This window comes from Tiliqua scincoides, chromosome 1 (genome assembly GCF_035046505.1).
Source record: "Tiliqua scincoides isolate rTilSci1 chromosome 1, rTilSci1.hap2, whole genome shotgun sequence".
In the NCBI taxonomy this organism is placed as follows: Eukaryota; Metazoa; Chordata; class Lepidosauria; order Squamata; family Scincidae; genus Tiliqua; species Tiliqua scincoides.
In genome coordinates, this window is record NC_089821.1 from 72134309 (window position 1) to 72150235 (window position 15927).

At 44.1% G+C, this 15927-nt stretch overlaps 1 protein-coding gene across 1 annotated transcript; it reads left to right on the top strand.

Moving 5' to 3' along the window:
• Positions 1-1752: 1752 nt before the first annotated feature.
• Positions 1753-15680, top strand: RETREG2 (reticulophagy regulator family member 2). Its single transcript, XM_066611630.1, has 8 exons — positions 1753-1806; positions 5384-5414; positions 5922-6057; positions 8001-8085; positions 8739-8876; positions 9407-9501; positions 11583-11718; positions 12672-15680. The coding sequence occupies exons 3-8, from the start codon at positions 5932-5934 to the stop codon at positions 13337-13339; spliced, it is 1248 nt and encodes a 415-aa protein (XP_066467727.1). The 5' UTR covers positions 1753-1806; positions 5384-5414; positions 5922-5931; the 3' UTR covers positions 13340-15680.
• The last annotated feature ends 247 nt before the right edge of the window (positions 15681-15927 follow it).

A 15927-nucleotide genomic window follows, 5' to 3' on the forward strand; every position in this document is an offset into this window, starting at 1 on the left:
ATTGAAAAATCAGATATGGGAGCTGCTAATTACCCTGCAAGAGCTCAGCTCCTTCAATTTGCAAGATAGTTGCTAACGGTCCTGCAAGGAGCTGAGCTCCTGCAGTTTGTAAGCATGTGTGAATATAGAGAGATAAAGTTTGAGGGTCTTTTTATGGTTATTATTACTTATAAATAAATAAACAAATAAATACTTTTAAAATAGATCTCTTTTTTTAAAGGTCTGGTAAACCAAGGTGGGTCCTGATAGAGTGTTGGTTTAAAAAGTGGGCCCTGGTGCTAAAAAGTATGGAAACTACTGCTGTATATTATACAGGCTGGAGGTGTGGTCTGGAGGTTGAGCTTATACCTTGCCTGAAAAGCTAAGCAGGGATCTGCTTGGGCCTCCCCTTGGATGGGTGACCAAAAGTTGCTGGCATGGTGCAGACAAGAGTGGAGAAATGTGGAATTATAGTAGTCAGCTGACAAGAATTGATAACATCTTGAGAACTAGCCTGGGACATGATTTGTAACTGCCTATGTGCAGTCATGGCCAGGATTGCACTATGAAACACCTGAAGAAATGGAATAATACTTGTAAAAACCCCATTTGAAAAAAAATGGGGCTTATGGTCAACCTACCTATGTAAACCACCTTGACTCTGAGAAAACCAGTATATAAATACTGTAATAAATAAATAAATAAAATACTGTATACTGCCTTTTACATAGGCAGGCTGAACATGATCCCATTGGAAGTTTTTACAAGAAAATCTCATAGAACCTCAGTTTCTCCAGATGTTTCTCTTCATAGTGCAGTTGTCATCCTGGCTGCCTACTCATGCACTTTCCAAGCTCTCACAGGCAGCTGCACCAAGCTTCAGACCAGTTTCTCAAAGATCTTATCTTTTTTTTTTTCCCAGATGACTCCTCCAGAGAGATATATGGCAGCAGTCTCTCAATCTCTCATCCAGCAGCTGATCCTGCTTGCTTTTTCAGGCAAGGTGACAGCTCAACCTCCAGATTACATCTCCTTCTATATTGATTAAAGATCAAAACAGATCTTTAATCTTTGCACTTACACCCCACTGGCTAGTGTTGGAGTTGGACCTCACCACCTTAAAACAACTGCTTGAAAAGTACTCTAGTGTTTGGTGCAATGTGGCAAGGTGCTGCTGGTCCAAAACAAACAAAACAAAAAGCCCCTTTGATCTACCTAGCAAACTGCCTTGAACCTCAGAGAACTGGTTTCAAGTATTTTACAGGCATAGGCTTCCTAATGACCCTGGGAGATGTTTGTTTCTCAGCTTCAGTTTATCTTCTCATAGTGGGAATCATGGTGACTTTCCCAATAGGATGAATGGATAAATGTCATAAAAGGCAAGAAACCATCCCCTCCCTTGAGTCTTCTAGGAAGGTAGAAAACTTTGAAAGGGTTGAGGCCTTATCTCTCACTTGGCATCAGGTGTTGGGATAAAGTTGGAAGCAGCTTCTGGCTTTATCCAAAATCAATGCAAAGTGCAGTACTTGCACAGTCTCTCAGAAGTATATGTGTGAGAGAACTCTGAGAAGTGAAGGGAGGGGATAAACTTAGAGGTGGCTACAGTACAAGTGATGCTACAAGTCAGTGCTAAACCTAGCCAGAATCTGTGGATCCTTGAATAGTCCCTGGCGACACCCTTTATTCCCATTAATGCCTGTGTTTCTTGTGATTTTTCCAGGCTGTTTTCCTCCACTTCGTTTCGTCCTCTGTTTCTCCTCAGCATTGGCTTTGTTGGTGTTCTTCTACTGGAGAGATGGAAGCCTCAATTCCTGTCAGATTTCTCAGGTAAGTGAAGGTAGTGGTGGCTGTACAAAGTAAGGGAAATATGTAGTTTTTGAGCAAGGTCAGCTCATCTTTGTTGGTTCCCACACTCTTGCACACAGTCCATTGCTTCTTGCCCCACTACTGTGACTTCCTGCTGATCAAGCACTGGGCTGTGTGTGGTTTTTTTGTTTGTTGTGGCACTGAATTAGAAGTAGCAAGCAGTGCAGTTCCCTTGCCAGAAGCTGGCAACGCAACATTGAATGGCAAACTGTTGACCTAGTGAACAGCCATTGGTCTTTTGAAAAGGTTTGTGGCAGAATTTGCTTGGTTTGTATTCAATGCATACAGAAAATTGGTGCACTCTGGTGAATTGCACAGCTTCAACCAGTTCACATGGGGAACCACTGAGAATCGAAGTGTGCCAAACTAGAGGTCTTCGGTTAGTTTTCCTATTCTGTACTCCTCTCAGCTTTCACTGCTGTGTTCAAAATGGTGCAACCCCTGAACATTCAGATTGTAAAAATGCAGACTGTGCGCATTTGATGTACTTGTATTGTGACGCCACATGTTTGTAACTTAGAGCCCAATTCTGTCCAATTTTCCAGCCCTAATGCAACCCCAAGGTAAGGTAACAAATGTTCCTTTACCTTGAGGAGGTCTCAGTGACAGCCCCCACCACCATAGGATACAGCGCATTCCTTGTTGGCATGGCTCTATCGGCACTGAAAAGTTGCATAGGATTGGGCCCTATGAGTTCCTGATGGCACTAGGAGAAATGTTCACATATGATGTCACATGGTAATGATGTTGCACAGTAATGTTTTGCTAATATTTAGTCATACAAAGTAAAAACTGATCAGAAGATTTTGAAGATAATGTTCTGTCTGAATTAATTCAATACATTGACTGAATGGGTATTAATCTGCCCAGATGCCTCATCTTGAACACAATATTGTCTAGGAGTGGGGAAGACATTAAATGCCCTGTGGACCACTATTTACTAAAACAATGCAGCCTGGGCAACCTGATATCGCTTGCCAGCAGTACTCTTTGTATGTTGTGTGTTCTCCCTGGACAATGAGACCCATCCTGCCAGCCTTACTTCACCAGTCTGCCCACTAGCTTGGCGATTGCATTTCCCACATATTGCAGAATGATGCAGAGTTCCTCTTCTCTTTGCAGGGATCACCTGTTTGAACTAGAGGAGTTTCCTTTAGAGCAACTGTGACCCTGGCAGGATCAGGAGACCTTGAGTTTTTGTTAAATATTACCTGAGCTGAAGCTGTTCTCGTCTCGGTTGTTAGATAGTAAATTGCAAATGGTGCGATACCATGGCATTGCATAACAAAAAAAGTAGGCCACCCAAGACAGGCCAAGGGTATTTTTTGGACTTGAGAGCTTAATACTTCTCCTTTCTTCATGTACTCTATCCTGTCTCTTGTTTTATGAAGAATCAACTGATGAGGTACCTATTGGGCTGCCTATTGGGCTGCTCTGCTGCTCTAAGAAGCAGTTAAATTAGCACCACATTCCTGACCATCATCTGGGTTAGGTCTCATCCACATTCTGTGTGGGGAATCATCTTGACAAACCTGCCTCAATAAATAGGAACAATGTCCTGCCCTGTTTGAAGCAGCTGAAAGGGCGTGGTTTTGTTTTGTGCTTTGCTGAATCTGCAAAGGGGCTTCAGCTCTGAGTATACTACCGGACTGTGCTTATTCTATTAAAGTTTCTTTTTGAAGCCTGTAACGGGGAGCTCAACTGTTGAGTACTGAAGTATATTCAAATGATGCTAGTCTTGGGTTCACTAAGAGATCCCAGCTTTGGAATCAGAGTTTTCTTCCTGTACAGTAAGATCCATCCTGCCAGCCTTACTGACCCAGTCTGCTGTAAAACTTACTGTTGTAATAAGGGTTCTCTGGAATCTTCCAAGCCTGTAGAACTGATGCAGCAACACTGCTCATCTGATGTTTTAAGCAAATAGTCCCATGCTAATACCAGGATTACTGAACTGGAACATTTGGGCTGCACTGGCCTCTTTTGTTAGCGTTTTGGGTAATTTTTTGTTTTGGCAAAATAGGCTAGTGCAAAGCAGCCGTATGTCTCTTGTTCCCCGATATGTGAATTCATCATTCGAGCAGGCAGCAGTGTTGAAATGCTAGGGAAGCATAATCCTTGATGTGTCTGTCACTGCAGCAAGGGGCCGTTGTGGCCAGGCTGCCTTGTTAACAATGCTAGCTTTTCACCCTGTTACAATGGACTCTAGGTTCCTCATGTGGGCAGTGGCTGATGCAATGCCTGAGTGCCCACCAGATTTTATGTTAGCAGAGGAGGGTTGTGATTGGTCCCCTGTATTAAGGCTGATTGCCTAGAATCTGGGTCAGGGACTTAATAAGATTTCTGTCCGCTGCTCCAATGCACTGTTCACCAGCCTGTCAGCTCTGTGTCTGCAGCCAAGAGGAGAGCCCTGAACTAGTTTGTCATCAATATTGCAGCTTTTCAGGACTGTGTGCAACTGACAGAATGTTATAAATAACAGCATAGACTGTCTGCTACCCCAGATAGTCAAATCTGAGAAGCATTACATTCTAGCATTGAATCTCTAGTGAAAAGGATTTTATTTACAAACCTTCTCTGGTCAGGCAGATGAGACTCAGTTCTGCAACACTAGGATTTGTTCTGTGTCTACCACTGAAGAACAGGGAGTTCTGCACCCAAATACAGTTATACGAGCAAATACGTAAAAAAAAAGTTTTGGGGTTAAATTATCCTTTTTAATTTTGAGTCTGTCTGAACCAGTTTAGGAAGTTTTTGAAGGACAGGGACTTGTTTGGATGGTATGAGAGAGGTAAACGTATAAAGTATTTTGTTAAGGTAATGTGATTTAGGGTTATGATGAAAGTACAGATAGAACATAGGTATGGTTCATCTGCATCTTGGAGTCTTTTGGCAACTCAGTATCTTTGCAGGTTGTGTCTCTAACCATGAGAATTGGAGAGGTGCCTGAAAAATTGTCTTGCAGATCATTTTTGAACTAATAGATGTACTCCTATTGTTTATTGCCCCTTTGTACAACCAACCTGTTGTATGTAATGGCTTTGCAAAGATCTTGTTTTGTTACTGCTTGAAGAATAGCCATCAAAGATCCCAGCTCTGCAATTAATACATCAACATCCTTAACAAAGTTAGAAGAGAATCTCTTCTGAGTAGCTGCTGAGTTTGTGCTTTACTCTTGTGAACTGTCTCCATAGTTGCAATTGTATCTGCTGGAGTTTACCAATATTTACTGGTGTTAGTACATGAAAAGCACACATTGATGCATTTCTTTTGTGGTTGAATGTGCAGGTGTACATAGCCCTGCAAATTTATGCAATCATGATGTTTGGGTTAGCTCCTCAGGAACTTTTAAAGGAAGGCCTTCCTTCCTCTCCAGACCATGTAGAGTTGCAAAACCTGGATTCTGCTATGTGTATTCAGGGTGATTTCGAGGCCAGATCATTGGGGGGAAGAAACCTCTAGAAGTACACACTCCTAGCATTTAAACTGTCATGTTTCATTTATCACATGAGTGAATGCTCTTTTTCTTTTTCTCCTACAGCACAGCCTGTGGAGGAGCCTGGAGGAGACAGGTAGATTTGCTCTTAATGTGATCTTGGGGGTAGAAGTGCTATCTCTTGCCACCCTGTTGTGCTTGGCTCATTGATGGTGACTTGGAAGTTCATCTGTGCTGGGCTTGAAAAAGTGCTTTCTAGAATTCCTTCTTCTCTAATGTGTGCATTTGGCTTTTTTATGGGGGGTCAGAAGCTGCAGTATGGGGCCTTCTTTGTTGTTTCCTGATGTTAATAGATCAAGTGGGCTCTATTTTCAGCCTTTTGACTTTTTAAAGAAAATCTAGTATTGCTATTGGGTCATGTGGTAAATTAACTTTCAGCCATTGATGTGCTGTCCTAAAAATATTATTCCCCTGGGAGTTTTAAAGGAAGAAATGCTGTGTCTTCAGTTGACACAGGGGCATAAGATAGTTTCACAGCTGTTTAGGTATTTCCCAATAAATCCTGTCTGCACTTTAGGACATAATTCATTTTTTCTGGTGTCCCTGTGATCCCAGTCCATTGACATTTATTTCTGTTTCTTAGTGATCGTGAGATGACAGGAGCACAGCCTCACCTGTTGAGTGTTTCGGAGCTCTGCCATTGCCTGGCTGAAAGCTGGATTGCCTCCCGCCTGTATCTGCGGGAACTGTTGCAGTACAAGAGACAGAACCCCACCAAGGTAAGATGGAAATCCACAAGGCTCCTCAAAAGAAGAAAGCTTCAGCATGGACACTTTTTATTTAAAACAACCTTCTCCAATGTTGCCTTTGACCATGGCACAAAAGGTACGCTTGCTAATATATATACTTACTCTTAGTGCTGCTTCACAGCCTAAATTTCCTACATAATTTAGTGTAGAAAAAAACATGTCTCCTACTCATATATGCGATATAAACATGTTTAGACTGTAAGCTTGAAGAAGAGCAGTGTTGCTTCCAATATCTTTGGAAACCAAACATGGAATTGAAGTCCTGTCCAGACAAGGTGTAGGTTGAACTAGCTGTTCCCAGTATGTATGTTTTCCTGGGGGATAACATCCAACTGGTACAGACATATTAGGTCAGATTTGCATGCTGTGGCTATTGTAAAAAGCAGCAGCCCTGCATCTTTTTCTTCCCTCTTACTAGTAATATTAAAATGTGGGATGTCGTTGTGTTGCAAGATCTTTCAGTGACTGTCACTTATATGAGTGCACTGCATTGCAGCAATGCCACACATTTTGCATTAGTAAATGTTAATGAGAAATGGAGAAGAAGACGTGGTTGATCACATGTAGTTCTGACCAGAATTTGAGTCTCTTTGCAGTAGAACCTAAGCTTTTTGAGGATGGATGGCCAGCAGCGCCCTCTGTGTATTGATCTCAGCCTGTCACTGGAGGAGTGAGCAGTGCCGTACCTGATATATCTGCACATCTACTCCCCTCTGCCTCTTAACAGACCTTCTTATATAAATCTTATGATGTGTGGAATCCTGAGATCTGGTTCGGCTACTCTTATCTGCTTTTGTTGGCAGTCTTAATAATAATAATAATAATAATAATAATAAACTTTATTTATACCCCGCCCTTCTCCCTAAAGGGACCCAGGGCGGCTGGATTAATTATTTAATGGATTAAATTAAATTAATTATTAAATTAATTATTTAATGGATTAAATAAGTACTTTTTTCAAAGTGCTGGAACTGACACAGGAAAAAGTGCCACTCGGGTTATTGCATCCTATGATTTGCCCACTTAGCAATTGTTTCTGGGAAGGTTGCTTGCTGCTCCCAATACCACCATCTGTTTCACTTTCATTTTCCCTGCAGAATTCTGACCCTGTTAATACATTGCCCAGCAGCAGCACACTGCAGGAAAGCTGGAGTTAAACATCCGTGGAGCATGCATGGTTGTGAACAGGAGTAGTCCAAACTGCTGCCTGAATCCCCTTCCAGTTCTGCTGCCCCCATTCTGTTGCACATCCTCCCCAGTGCCCCTGCATGCATCCTCCAAGTACACACCATTGATGGTGCATGCTGGGAGCAGGGTGCACTTGACCATCTGCCTAATTCCAGAATCTTGTGAGCTCAGGGAGTGCATAATAATCAAGGGGACAGCTTACCTCCCTCTTTTGAGTCTAGCACTGCTAACTCTGCCACTGTTGCCCCTTTCTCTAGTGGGCTTCCAGCATTTTCTCCGTCAGCCACTGATTGAAGCAGCAGAGGCAGCAGTGCTAGAGTTGGAGGAGAGAAATAATTATCTCCAAACCAGTGAGCTTTGCTTGCCTCTCTCCTTTGAGTCTGGTGCTGTCACCTTCACCATCACTTCTTCTGGTAGCTGTGAAGGGTCTACAAGGCTCTCTGTCTTTCCTCCACTGGCCACCAGAAGAAGTGGTGGCAGCATTGGATTTGGAAGAGGTATAGGAAACCACTGGCTGAAGTGCTGGCCGAGGTGTTCAACTTGCCTCACAGAAGTGCTGGCTCTGGGGTTGAATGCACAACAGTTATTGAAGCAGCCAGGAGTCCTAGAATTCAGAAAGTACCTCAAACATAAGCTATTGCAGAGAGAACCTGTTACATTAGCTATGCTAAGAATGCCTCTGAATCACCAAGCTCTTCTCTTTCCCCCTTGACTTGTTCCTCCAGTTCTGTGCCAGGGTCTGCTCAGGATGCTTGATCCTAATGATTGTAGGACACTATGTTCCAGGAATCATGATCTCCTGCATTGTCTGTGAGTATTACTGTGTCATTTTTCTTATAGGCTGTTGTGATTCTGCCCAGAAATCTCCTGTATCAAACATGTTTTAACATACCCTTCCTGCCTCCCTATGCAATTACTTGTAGTTGGTTATGTACATATACATAGTGCTGTATAACCCTGCTGTAAAGCCATAATGGAGGACTTATGGCCTTCAGATGATCACACCCATGGATCTAAAGTTACTGTATACATATGTCAGTTTTGTAGGGAAATACAAATAAGCAGACAGGCTATTGTACATTCTCAATATGTTGTAGGCAGCATATGGAAGCATCTGCTGAGACCGCACCTATAACTTAATAAGCTCAAATCTTGGAATCAATTTCTCTTTTGCGTCTGTGCCGGATTATAGCTGGACTCACTTATAAACTGGAGCTGTAGATTCTTTATAGGTATTTCTGGCTGCTGCACTTTTCTAGAACTTTGCTTGACAATTTGTACGGTTATTGTACCAAGTGGGATGCAGCGATATGGATTGATCCTTGTAAGGAAAAGCTGGGTAATGAGCACCCCTGCTTGGGCTGGAGCAACCTTCAAATTAAAAGGGCCATGGGCTTACCCCCTCCCCCCACTACAGGAAATATATGCTTCTCACACACTCTGGGCTTTCCCCATATCTCCAGTGCTCAGTATCTTGCTGTGGCCGCTGGTAGTGTACCATGAACTTATCCAGAGGATGTACACCCGTTTGGAGCCCATCTTGATGAAACTGGACTACAGCATGAAGGTGGAGACCTTACATCTTAAACATGAGAAGAAAAGTAAGACAGTTACTCCCTACAACTTGAAATTGCTTTTGTTTATGGGATACTGGGCTAAAAGCCTTGTCAAATAGAATGCTGAGTGAGTGGGTTGCCTGAGAGTAATCAACCTGATGGGTAGAGGTGTTTGCCTCTGTTATACCAAAATGTGGCGTTTTGTGTTTTTAAGATATTTTCCAGAAATTAAAATAGATTACTTTTCCAGTTAGAAATAATACAGTGGCTGCATCTCTGTCACTGTATCTTCTATATCACTACCTGGTGCGCTTCTAAAGTGTTTGAAATTAATAAAAATGAGAACTTGGAATGAGAACCTGGAATAAAAACACATAACACTGCTTTCTGCCTTTTTTATTTTTTTGAAATCATGCAATTTGTGAAAAAATAAAACAATTTTCAAACACCTCTACTGATAGAGGTGGCTGTACATTGATTTGTGCTGGGGATAATTAAGGCAGTACCTGCTCTATGAAACTTCTGGTAAATCCTTCCCTGGGCCCCATAAAGCATTCTTTTGTTCTTCTCCACAGAACGTCAGGCAAAGAGTGAACCAGAAGCTGGCAATGAGCCAATGGCAGAGACAGAAAGTGAGAGTGAGGCAGAACTGTCTGGATATTCTCCAGTGGTAAGGACAATTATACATAATGATAGGGGCCTTCATTCTGAAGAAGTGTACCTTTCCCTAAATTATCTAGGGCTAAGATAAACCCTTGCTTCAATAAGTTAAGAGCTTGCTTGCAGGGTTGGGATACCAAGTCTGATATTATTATATTGTTTTTTTGTAAAGCTGTATTGCCCTATTCAGAAGCTTTCCTCTCTATGGAGAGGAAATGTGTGAGAGGTGCAGGAAAATCACACCTACTAACCATCCACCCCACCTCATTACCACTGCAAGAGCTAACTGTGCCTTGTAATCAGTGTTTGCAGATGCAAATGCTAACCATGAAGAGATTGAAAGCCCTATTTCAGAGTCTCAGTAACCATGAGAGAGCCTGTGAGTGTGTTAAAATCAGCCTGTGCAGTCCAATGCTGAATGCATTTGATGGGAGAGCAGGAGGTGTGGCTAGCTGGAGCATCGGCAGAGTGGGGGAGTATGTGGTTTGTGGCCATGATCCTGCTGCACCTAATCGGATGTTTGGTCTGGTCTCCATGAAGACCAAGGATCCTGTGAAGATGTTGGATTTAAGTGGCTGTACTCATTCAAGCTGATTAGATACTTTGCCTGACTTTTTGTATTCTGGAGGCATAGAATGGTCAGGTTGGCATTCCAGGAGCTTATAAGCATTTGGAAATTTAAGCTGTTGAAGCAATGGGTTTCCTTCTACCTTTCTCTGTCTTGAGCTCTCTCTTCACAGCCATGGGGTGCTTCATCCTCATGGTTCAGAGGGAAAGATTTGGGTCCTGGAGAATGACTTCCCAGTGTGCTGGCCACCAGTTAGATGTATAACTCAGTGAATGAGAGTGCAATCCTATTCAGACAGACTGCTGGCACAGCAGTCCCTGCGCCAGTGGCGGGTATCACAAATGTGCTGTAAGTAGAGCAGTCCGTGCCAGTAGGGAGGGTGTGCCGCCCCCACCGACGCTGCATTCAGCCTGCTGGCAGAGGTAAGGTTTGTGCTGGGTGACGGAGAGGAGGGTGGCAGGGAGGCAGGGAAGGGACGTTTTAGGGCAGGCAGAGGGTGGAATGTGGCAGGTAAGGCCCAAGTGAGGGGCGGGATCGACAGAGCCTTCCTTCACACTTAGACTTCTACCAGTTAAATAGCTTGCGGAGGTCCAAGTAGCCCAATAGGGCAGGCTAGGGCCTTAGTCAGGGTAAGGGGAAATATATTCCCTTATCTCAAGGAGACCTCCAGCCTGCTCCAAAGCTGTGTTGGATGTGGCCCTGCTATGCCATCGCAGCTTAGGATTGGGCTGTGAGTGTGTTAGATTTGAACAGAGAGGGAAAGTTATTGGATGCTTATGGCACAACAATACTTCAAGACAATTTCAAATCCCAAAAAGAAGGTATAGAATAAGCACCTCTCCCAAGCCATTAATTCCCCTATAATAAGTCATATTTATTTGAACTAAATTATAATTAAGTTTTGTAGTTTTATCAATAAACAAGACCACCTTCTTGACAACTCATCAATCCTTTCCAGAGGTTAAAATCTGAGACAAAACTGGCTCAAACAAATCTTTTCTTGGAGAGTCATAAAAGACAGCATACTATTTACACCATGTAGTAGTTCCTCTGTGCTCTTCATGCCAAAAATACAGGTTTTTTTTCCTGTGTAAATCCTTTTACATGCAGTTCTCTCCAGGATCATAGGTGATTTTGCCCTCAAGGATCGTTAACAGCCTGTTCCTGCTCCTCCCAATAGTGGTGGTGATGTTTTCAACCAAAGCATCCTGGGGATAACATCTTGGGCATGCTCATGAATTTGTTTGGGCAGTCTCAGTTAGGTTGCTGATCTATTGGATGGAAACATTTCTCCATCTATCAGGATGGTATCAGAATGAATTAAATAAATGTTGATCTTCCTCAGAGCTTTTATGGAGTAGGCAAAGTCTGAAGGCATGCAGCACCTAGTGGTGGAGATCCTAGAATGGCTGATTGGAGCTACTGGCTCCTTCTGAAGATGAACTACTCCCTTAAGAGTTTTTAGCAAAAATAGCAGTGAGCCAAGTCCAGTTTTGAAAAAATACCCTCACTTTTTTTTGCAGGTAGATGTGAAGAAGACTGCTCTGGCATTGGCAATTACAGACTCTGAGCTCTCTGATGAGGAGGCCTCTATCTTGGAGAGTGGTGGCTTTACTGTCTCCAGAGCTACCACACCACAGCTGACTGATGTGTCTGAAGGTGCCATTTTTCTACTCCCTAAAACTATGTACCACATATCAGTCAGGAATTGTTGTAGGAATGTGTTTCCCCATGAGGACACAAAGTTGGAAATTAGGGTGTGAAAGTAGCTGCAAGGCTGGGGGGGTGGGGGCTCATGGGAATGCTGAAATGCAAGGCTGGAAAGGACCCAGAGGGTGATGAGATCTGGTTCCTAAATTCCAAGCTTTGGGTCTGGTCCCTGGGCACAGTTGTCTGGAATTGCAGTTGTCTTTCAGAGAGGGAAAAGTACTGCACTTGTGCATTGTCTCTGCATATTACTATGCAGAGTCTGATATTCTTGACTTGTAGCATTCATTTTGTATTGCATTATAACATGCATATAATTTGGAAGGCATGATAATTCTCCTGGTTACTGGAGCCACACAGAAGCAGCTGCAAGTTATAGTGCAATCTTGTAAATACAACTTCAGGGATTGCTTGCTCACCCCAGGCTTCTTGCCCAACCTCTGCTGCACTCTTCTTCCTTTTCTCTCTGCCTAACCTTTGCTGCACTCCTTCCTTTTCTCTGTCATTCACCCAGCATGCTCTTCCCAGTAAACAAGTTATCAAGGCATTGTATTCAGCAGCATGGTGCTAAGGGAAACTGTATATGGTGTCAGGTATAATTTCTGCCTCTGCTTTGTCTTGGTGAGGTGGTGAAGTTAAGAAGAGGAGCAGTAGCAGTGTTGTCTTGGTGAGGTGGTGACTTTAAATCTGGGAGTGTGGCTTGTGATATACCAGTGATTTATGGGGGAGATCTGGGAAAACAACACCCCTATGTAAGTCTGGGATAAGGAGCAGCAAGAAGCAGCTTTGTAAAGTAAAGCAGACTGAGAATGCTTGGGCAAGCAACTGAGGTGGGAATTCAGAGGTCTGACCAGGGGCCTGTTGCAGGCTGTACTCTTGCTAACTCACTCTGATGTGCTTTCCAGATCTGGATCAACAGAGTCTGCCCAGTGAGCCAGAGGAGTCCTTCTCTAAGGACTTGGCAGAGTTCCCCTCAGTCGAAGAGTTTCATTCCAGAGACCTGGGACCACCCAGTGAGGAGGATAACTTTGCAGTGCCTGCCCATGCTGTGCAACAGCTGGATTCCGCTGAGGAAGAGGCGGCAGCAGCAGAAGGTTCAAGTTCAGACACATCCATCCTGTGCCTGGCCTCTCCTCTGCACTTTGTAAACACACACTTCAATGGGAACGGGCAGGCAGTGGCAGGAGGTACCCTGGAGTCCCAGACTGTCTCTTCACGGGGCCTGGGGCTGCACATTGATTCACTGAGCCAAGAGATAGTCACCACTGCTATCAGTACAGTGGTGCAGAACACCCTTTCAGCCCTGCTGCGCTCCTCTGAGGACAGTGAGGGGCCTTCTCTGTCAGAGTTTCTGCCCACTGAACCCGAGGAGAGACTGAGCTTCCAGGCACACCTGTCTGAGAGTGAAGAGGTTGGGGCAGCCTCTCTGCCTGGTGAAGAGGAGGAAGCTGATGACTTCGAGCTGCTTGATCAGACGGAGCTGGAGCAGATGGATGCGGAGCTGGGCCTTGCTGGAGAGGCTCCAACCCCATCCTCTTCCCCTCCTGAAGAGGAATCATCACCCGGTTCCTAAACCCTAATGATTTTCTGTCTTTCTGTAGCTGGAAGGAAGGACAAACACCTGACAAAGTTCTGATCTGTGCTGATCAGGGATGGCAAAACAACCACTTTCACAGTGTTATGTCTGGATTAGTGAATTGTCCTGCCAATGTTGGCCTTCCCATCAGGGCACTGTGTTCAGACCATGCTTCCTAGTGATGATGCAGTCTTTTCGTCTGCTGCTGCAATTGTCTTTGTCTTTTTGTCCTTTTATTTTTTGGTTTCTTTGCAAGTTGCATCCTCAGCTAGATGTACCCACCCTGCTCATCCCTGCCCACCCAGTAGGAAGTAAAGTGGTTTCATTGGTTGAGGGTGGGAGGGTGTAAAATGTAAATAACTTTTTGAAAACATTGGTTTAGTTGAACAGAAAATTAATTGGTTGGTTTAGTTGAACAGAAAAGGGTGGTTGAAGAAACCGGTTGGGGAAGGGTGTGTTCACAGAATTGGAAATTTGGATGGGAAGGGAAATAGGGCTTCCTAGTTGATTCCATGAAGAGCACTTTTGTTGTTATAGTGGGAGGGGGGCACATCTCTGGGCTTTACTACCTGTCTTGTACAAAGCAGCAAGCTGCTTCTGTGGTCCCAAGCACTAACTCCTTCCCACTCCCTTATTTAACTCCCTTTCCCCTATTTCTTCTATGCAGTAGTATGACACTGACCCGCTGATTTGAGATCCAGGAGGGGAAGCCTGATCTTGTCTGTTCCAAGCTGCAGGCCAGACTCTCGGAAGTTGTTTTAATGCATGTTGAAGTGAATTAGAAGTAACCCAAAAGCCCTCCCCTGCAGCTGCACTTAAATGCAAAATATCCCTTCTCTTATCTTTTTCTAACACCTGGCTAAACAAGCCCTGCCCTGTGGTATACTCTGTCTAGAGAACAATTTTCTGCTGCTTGGGCCTTGCTTCAGCACTCAGTCTTGCCTCAGGGAGCTGTTTGGGACAGTTTGCCACCCTTATCTTATTTCTTCTCAACAGAAAAACCCTTTCCCCCTAAACTGCAGGAGGCCCTTTAAGCTTACCTATTAAGCTTACCTGTTAAGGCCCTTTAAGCTTACCCCACCTTCAGTGTTGAAATCCCAAAAGTTTCAGTCTCTCTACCCTTTGTGCAATTTGGAGTGCTATACCCATTGTACTCTGGGGAGAAGGGACTGGATCAGAGGATGCAGGCTTGTTTTGGTTTCCAAAACAGGTGGTGGTTACTGTTGATTGTAATGCCTGCAGAGGGTGCTGCTTGCACAACTATACAGAATATGGTTTTTAAAATTTGATTTAAACCACCATGTGGCTGAATCTTACACAGGTTGATTTTAACCTTCAAAATAGGAGCATTGCCTCCTGTGTGTGCACCCCCCCGCCATGTTCTTGCTGACACACTGCAAGACTAAGATTGGCCTCTGGTAATGGCCTTGCCAGGTCAATTGATTCTGTTCTGCTCCCTGAAATATATTTCCTTTTTGCCCATTTTTGGAGAGGGGAGCTTTGTAGATTGGTCTTTGCCTTGCTGTTTAAAGGATGGGCGCTTGCAGGTGATTGTTTTTGTATTTTTCACATTCTCACAAAAGTAACTGCAGTTTAGGCTTACAGATTCAGGACCTGCATCTGTATGGTTGCCATGCTGGTCTTTGACTTGCACTTTTGGGTGTTTGTTCCTTGAGGTGAGCTGGCTGCCAAAGCAATTTCAGATACAACTGAGAGACCTGAGCTTCTGCCTGTCATGGATTTCTGGGATGCATTGGCTGCTGAGCCATTCAGTGGCCCTGCCCCCTGTAGTGGGGGTGTCTTCCTGTATCAGGCTCCTCTGAAAGTGGAACAGTGTATTTCTGGAGTCTAGCAAGGTGATCTTGTTGACCAGAAATGGCACCCTTTCTGTCTTGCATTGCTGCCTCCCCTCCCCAATCCTTCACAGTGGCGTGTGCTGAGAGGGAGTAACTGTTAAAAACAGATTCCTCTTGGTGTCTGCACTTTGGAAACAGGCAGCTGCGTGGCACTGAGTGTTGAGCTTGCCTGCCTTTGTGATGTATCCTGAGCACAAATTTCATCAAACCCTCCCACTAACTAAAAGCCCTAGCTTTCTCTGTCTGGTGCAGGAGGCATGTTTATATGTTGGTGTTTTCTCTCTGGAGCTGTAAGCGTTCTCTCTTTCCTTGGCTGGCAGCAGTGCCATGCTGCTTCATGACAGGAACCTCCTATGGAAGGGCTGGGAGGTTGCCGATGTCACCTGGGAAAGGCAGAGGCTTGGAAGCTGTGTAGCAGTGTTTATGGCTATATATTTAAAAACTGTAGTCTTTTTAATAAAAAAAGTTTAAAGATGTGAAAAGTGGGTTAAAAGTTCCAGCTCTTTCCTTCTTAGCCTATCTGCAGAAAGCCCTGGCCTGCCTCTTCCCCTCTCCTTTTCTTGTTTCCCCAGATCATTCTGTGTTTCTGAATCTGGCAGCCGTCTCTAGTCCATGTCCAGGTAGGTGCCTCTTGTCTTAGTTAAAGCCTGTTCATGGCTGCATTCCATTGGACATGTGATACTGTTCAGCTAAAACTCAGTTGCTGACCAAAACTTGAGTCATTTTATC

Bases quoted from the DNA above. Each gene is read 5' to 3' on its own strand.
- RETREG2 (XM_066611630.1), top strand. From the start codon at position 5,932: ATGACAGGAGCACAGCCTCACCTGTTGAGTGTTTCGGAGCTCTGCCAT. The intron at 6,058-8,000 runs GTAAGATGGAAA...TTGTTCCTCCAG, and splicing joins AGAGACAGAACCCCACCAAG to TTCTGTGCCAGGGTCTGCTC. The intron at 8,877-9,406 runs GTAAGACAGTTA...TCTTCTCCACAG, and splicing joins TCTTAAACATGAGAAGAAAA to AACGTCAGGCAAAGAGTGAA.